Source organism: Fonticula alba (assembly GCF_000388065.1).
Source record: "Fonticula alba strain ATCC 38817 unplaced genomic scaffold supercont2.18, whole genome shotgun sequence".
NCBI lineage: Eukaryota > Rotosphaerida > Fonticulaceae > Fonticula > Fonticula alba.
In genome coordinates, this window is record NW_009242988.1 from 23,900 (window position 1) to 29,560 (window position 5,661).

The window sequence follows — 5,661 nt, forward strand, 5'->3', positions numbered from 1 at the left end:
CTATCTGCAGACGCACTTCACGGTGCGCACCGCGCCCGAGGGCAAGCGCCGGGGGGACTTCTCCGGCACGCGCCCGGTGCGCTTCATGCCGGGCTCCCCCGGCCGGGTGTACTGCTTCAACAAGTACCCCTTTTCGCGGACGGCGCCCGGGCCGATGGTCCCATTCCCGGGCCTGGTGACCAACCTGTCCATCCGTTTTACCTCCATGGCTGCCGTCGGGCCGTCGTGCATCTTGCTAAATGAGGACAACACTTCGCGGGTGTACATCTCCGGCGAGAGCCTGGTTGCCCTCTTCGACGATGTCTCCCCCCCGCGCATGGACCCCCACATCCTGAGCATCGTGGATGGTTTGTTGCACCTCCGCCGGGCGGCTTCCAACTCGGGGAGCATCATACAAGACACCCTTGGCCTGGATCGCATCTCGATGCTGGCGGCCACCGACCTGGACGCCGATGGCCTGGTGGACGCGGTCATTGTGGCCCCCTCGGATGTCCTCAATCCGCACGGGACCCAGTCGCTCTTCTGGATGTCCAGCGTGCGCCTGGGCACTGGCCAGGCTCCCCCAATGGCCAACACGTCGCTGCTGTACCGGCTGCCGGCCGGCTTCCGCGCCGGGCACATCATCGTGGGGGACTTCGACGGCGACGGCCGTGCCTCGGACGTGGCCGTGGTGTCCGGCACCGGGTCCACCGTCCCGGAGCAGGTGATCCTCCTGCTGACGTCGGACCTGGCGGCCCCGGTGCACCTGCTGCTGGCCGACATGGTCGTTGATGATTTGGCCATGGCCTCGGTGGCCGTGGACCAGCGGCAGCCGAAGATCGCCCGCGCGCCCGGGCTCGCGGCCCCGGGCCATGACAGCCTGCTGGTGGCCCACGGCAGCCGGGTGTGGCTGGTGCCGGGGCCGGTGCGGCCGGTCGGCGGCCGGCCATCGGACCTCGGCCTGCTGGAGGCCCACGGGGCCGGCCTGTTGCCGGACTTCCCCACCCACTCGGACGTCTGGTGGTCGGTGGCCACCGGGGACTTCGACGGGGATGGCCATCTGGACGTGGCCCTGGCCCACGGGTCCATGGGCGGCAAGGTGCTGCTCCTGTCGCAGGTGGCCGCCTCGCCGAACTGCCTGTGCGGCCCGGGCGCCCGCTGCCTCCATGAGGGCTTCTTCGACCAGCCCACCTGCCAGTGTCTGGACCCGAATGCGGACCCGGGCACGGACTTCGCCCCGTGCGAGTTCTGCCGGCCGGGCTTCTTCCGGGCATCCGCCGGTGCGCGATCGTCTTCCTCCGCACACCGCACGCCCCGTCCTTCCTTTTTTTCTTTGGCCCGGCCCAGGCACATCCCACCCACCCGGTGTCCCTTTATTCGCCCGCCCGGGCGCCCGTCCCCGCTGGCGCTTCGGCACCCACTGACCCGGCATCGCAGCCTCCCTCTGCCAGGCGTGCCATGCCTCGTGTGCCTCATGCACCGGCCCGACGGCCGGCGACTGTCGGTCATGCCCGCAGGGCGTGCTCCTGCAGGGAGGCGCTTGCGTGGTGTCGCCCACCGCGCCGGTGACCGTCACGCGCGCGCCGCCCGGCACACAGGCCTTCTACGAGGCCACCCCGGCCGGGGGGTTCCCCATTCCCGGGAGCGGATTCACTTCGGCCCGTGCATTCTGGCTGGCTGCCCCATTCCAACTGGGCGTCGACACGGCGGAGGCCCACATGCGCATCCGGATAAGCTTCATGACCAACCCCTCGCCGGAGGGCGTGAGCTTCTTCAGCATGTGGTCGTCCACCGGGATGGTGGCCTTCCAGGATACCCCTCTGCAAGGGGGCCTGAAGGCGGTGGACCATGTCATGACCAACCTCCACTCGCAGCCGCTGGCCAAGTACAATCAAAAGATCCCGCTGGTTCTGAATGGCGCCAATGCGATGACCTGCGTCCGGAGCAATCTGGCCGGGCTGTGCCAGCGGATCCAACAAAATGACGGGATGAGTGTCGATCATTTGACGGTGGGCCGTTTGGTCGGCGAGCCCGGGCCGGATGCCGTCATGCGCGTGTACAATGGCCCGAGCTTCGGCAACCGGCAAATCAGCAACTCCACCTTCACCGCGGTGCACTGGGCCGCGGTGGACAATGACTTCGGCATCGAGACGATGGTCCTGCTGAATGACGTGACCCCGGGCGGCTGGAGCCCCGGCCAGCCGAATGCCCGGTGCGAGCTGCTGTGGTTCCCCTTCCAGGCATTCGACGTGGATCCGGTGGGTGCCTTGCCGGCGGAGGTTCTGCTGGCGGATGTCCCCTGTGGCCGGCTGATTCCGGTGCTGTCGGGCCCGGGGGCCGGGCCGCGCCCGGGTTTCCTGCTGGTGCCTTTCATGCCGGATCCCAGCACCGGGGCAGTGGTGCTGCTCCTGCGGAATGTGGCCACCGGGGCGCGCTTCCGGCCGGACTTCCCGGCCCCGGTGCCCATCCTCACGGCCGGGGACCTGGGCTACACGACCAGCACGCCGGGGCTTGGGCGGCTGGAGGCCGTGGCCGACCCGCTGGTCATGGCCCCCGGCCGGGCGCGGCTCTTCCTGCGGACCGGCATCTGGTTGCACCTGGTGGATGTGCGCTTCGATGAGGAGTCGGTCCTGGGCGATGGTCGGCCCGGTCATGGGGTGGTTGTCACCCACCAGCCGGCGGTTCCGCGGCATTCCTTCGACCGCTTTGCCGGCGGCCCGGTGACCATGGTGGCGGTGAATGTCCAGGAGACCGGCCACTCGGCCCTGGCGCTCTTCAGCCACCTTACCCACTCGGGGGCGGTCTTCCGCCAGGGTGGCGCGGAGAATGGCTGCGGCTGCGGGCTCCTAGGGCGCTGCGTGTGGCAGGACAACTGGCTCGAGGGGTCCATCTGCCGGCTGGGCTTCCCGGGCCCGGGGGCGGCCACGGCCGACAGCCAGCCCGAATGCGTGCCCCAAGCCACCGGCCTCCTGGTGCGGGATCTGTGTCAGTGCCTGGATGGGAGCCCGGTCGATGAGAACCACCCCTCCGGGGATCTGTGCGGCGGGTGTGGCCCGGGCTCCGGCGGGTCGGATCCGCCGATCCAAGTGACCGGCCTGGCGGCCGAGCGGGCCGAGCGGGCCGGTCGGCCGCCAGGCCACCCGAGCCAGCCGGAGCGCCGGGTAGCCGCCCCGGACGCTGGGCCGTCGCCCGACTGGCCCGGGCCAGCCGCCCGGTCCCAGTCGGCCACCTGTGCCGCCTGCTCGGTGGAGGGTTGCCTGGTGTGCCAGGGTGTCCAGTGCATGGAGTGCCACTTGGGGCTGGTGCTGACGGAGTCCGGCCGGTGTGCTGGCCGGTGCGATGTGGCCGATGCGCCGGTTGTGGACCGGCGCAAGTGCGACGCGCGCGGCCCGGCGGACACATGGATCCCGGCGCAGCATGTCCCCCTGCACCCGGCGTGGGCCGGCATGGAGGCCCTGCAAATATCGCGGCTGCGAGTGGCCCACTCGTCCGAGGGCGATGCGCTGCCGCTGCTGTCTTCGGCCAACTTCCTGCACCTGGGCTACACCCGGGCGGAGGACGGCCAGCGGGAGCACTGGATGGTGTCGGTGGGGCAGCTGCTGCAGGATGGTCGGCCGGCCGAGCCGCGTGCTGTGCGGCCCTCCGAGGCTCTGGCCTTCATGCGCATCTATTGCGACGGCGCCGCCGCCGGTGGGAGCCAGGCTGCCGGGGTGGCCGCCGTCGGCTTGGCGGCAGCCTCGCGCACACGGGCCACCGGTCTCCCGCCGGGCCGCCCCCTGTTGTTGCCCTGGGGCCGCCCCTCCGACCGGCCTGCCATCGGGCATTCGGCCGGCCGGTCGACCGTGCAGGCTGGCGCCACGGCCACCGGCGCCGGTCGCCCGGTCACCTGGGACACCGTGCCGGTGGAGCATATTTCGGCCTTCTCGCAGGCCGTGAATCTGCCCTGGCTCGGTGGGCTGACGGCCGAGCCGCCAGCCGGCGAGGCCATCCGGCCTCCCGGCACGGGGTCCTTCCCGCCGGGGCTGGCCAAGCAGGCCGTCAGCCATGTGTCCGGCGTCACCCCCTTCCTGCTGGCCGTGGAGGCCGGGCCGCCATCGGCCCTCGGGGCAACACATCCTGTGTCAGTTTGCACGATCACCGGCCAGCCGATTGGCGCCCAGTCGCACATTCTGGTCTCCCGACACTCGGGGCTCGACCTGTCGGATGCGCCGGTGGACATGATGAGCACCTGCCTCGTGGCCACCCTGGCGATGCCCTACCCGGCGGAGGAGGTCTTCCTGGAGCCGGCGGCCCTGGCCGCGGGGCTCGGCCTCCTGGCCATGGGATTTGTGCGCGTGCCGCCGGCCGCACTGCCGGGCACCCGGCAGGACATCCACCTGCTAATGGTCGAGGGCATGCCCTTGCTGGACAGGAGCCCGCTGCAGGGGTGTGAATACGTGCTGGTCGAGGCGTCACCCCGGGGCCCGGGCTCGTTGCCGCATTACCAACAGACCTCCAATATGGCCAACCTAACGGGCATGGGGCAGATGCTGCAGCTGGCATCCATACGGGACCTGATCCCCTGGCATCCGGTCGAGCAGCCGGGGCTTCTCTGGATGCAGGACGCCAAGTCGTGCATCTGGCCATTGGACCCGGGCGATCGGCACATCACCAACGTCGTCCTGTCCTTGTCGCTGGTCGATTTCGCGAGTCAGGCCGTCCTCCTCCGGGCCGATGGGCTGCCGGACAGCATTGTCCTGGTGGACCTGGAGTGCATCCGGCTGAATGTGTGCCAGCAGTTTTCGGACCCCTCGGCCGGCAGCGGCAGCGGCAGCGCCAGGACCACCGACGCCGCGGGCCCCGGCGGCTCTGTCACCGGGCAAGGCAGCGACAGCAGCCACGGCAGCCACGGCAGCGCGACTCGCAATGGCTATGGCTGCCCGATGAGCGTGATGGAGAGCGACCCCATCACCGGCGACGTGCAGCTGCAGACGCATGACGTCGATGCCGATGGGCTGATGGATTATGTCCTGGTCCATCGGGACACCGGCCGGGTGGTGTTCTTCCTGGCCCAGATCGGCGCCCGGGGGGCCTTCCGTCGGGTGGTCGTCCTCCCGGGCCGGATGGCGGCCGCCACCGGTGGCAGCCTCCCCCCGCCGCCGGACATCCTGGTGGCTGATGTCGACCAGGATGGCCACATGGACGTGGTGGTGGTGGACCGGTCGGCCGACGGCCGCGAGGCCAGCCTCACGGTGTACGGCCGGGCCGACCAGACCGAGGCCTGGTGCCCGCCCGGGGTGGAGTTCGACCCGGTGGCCGGTCGGTGCGTCTGCCCCGGGGCCGGGCGCTTCATCAACCCGGCGACCGGCAAGTGCCAGTGCGTTGAGCACGCGGTGCCGGCCGGGCCGGGCGCCGTGGACTGCATTTGCCCGGCCGGCATGCAGGCCGCCCTGTCGGCGTGCGTCTGCCAGCCGGGGCTGCTCCCGGTCGCCGATGAGGCCACCAGCAGGGCCATCTCGCCGCCCCGGTGCGAGGCCTGCCATGGCAGCTGTGCCACCTGCTCGGCCACCCGGCCGGGGCTGTGCGCCGGCTGCCCGGCCGGGCGCCTGCTCCAGGCCGGCGCCTGCGTGGCCGCCTGCAGCCCGGGCTTCGGGCCCTCGGCCGACGGGCGCCGGTGCGAGGCGTGTGCGGCCTCCTGCACCG

At 71.2% G+C, this 5,661-nt stretch overlaps 1 protein-coding gene across 1 annotated transcript in view; it reads left to right on the plus strand.

The window, feature by feature from the left end:
- Window positions 1–85: 85 nt before the first annotated feature.
- H696_06082 (hypothetical protein) overlaps window positions 86–5,661 on the plus strand; it is a gene marked incomplete at both ends in the record, with an annotated part of 37,269 nt that continues 31,693 nt past the window's right edge. Inside the window, 2 exons of the mRNA XM_009499848.1 lie at window positions 86–1,259; window positions 1,417–5,632. Of these exons, the coding sequence (XP_009498123.1) occupies window positions 86–1,259; window positions 1,417–5,632 (5,390 nt within the window). The remainder of the gene's footprint in view (window positions 1,260–1,416; window positions 5,633–5,661) is intronic.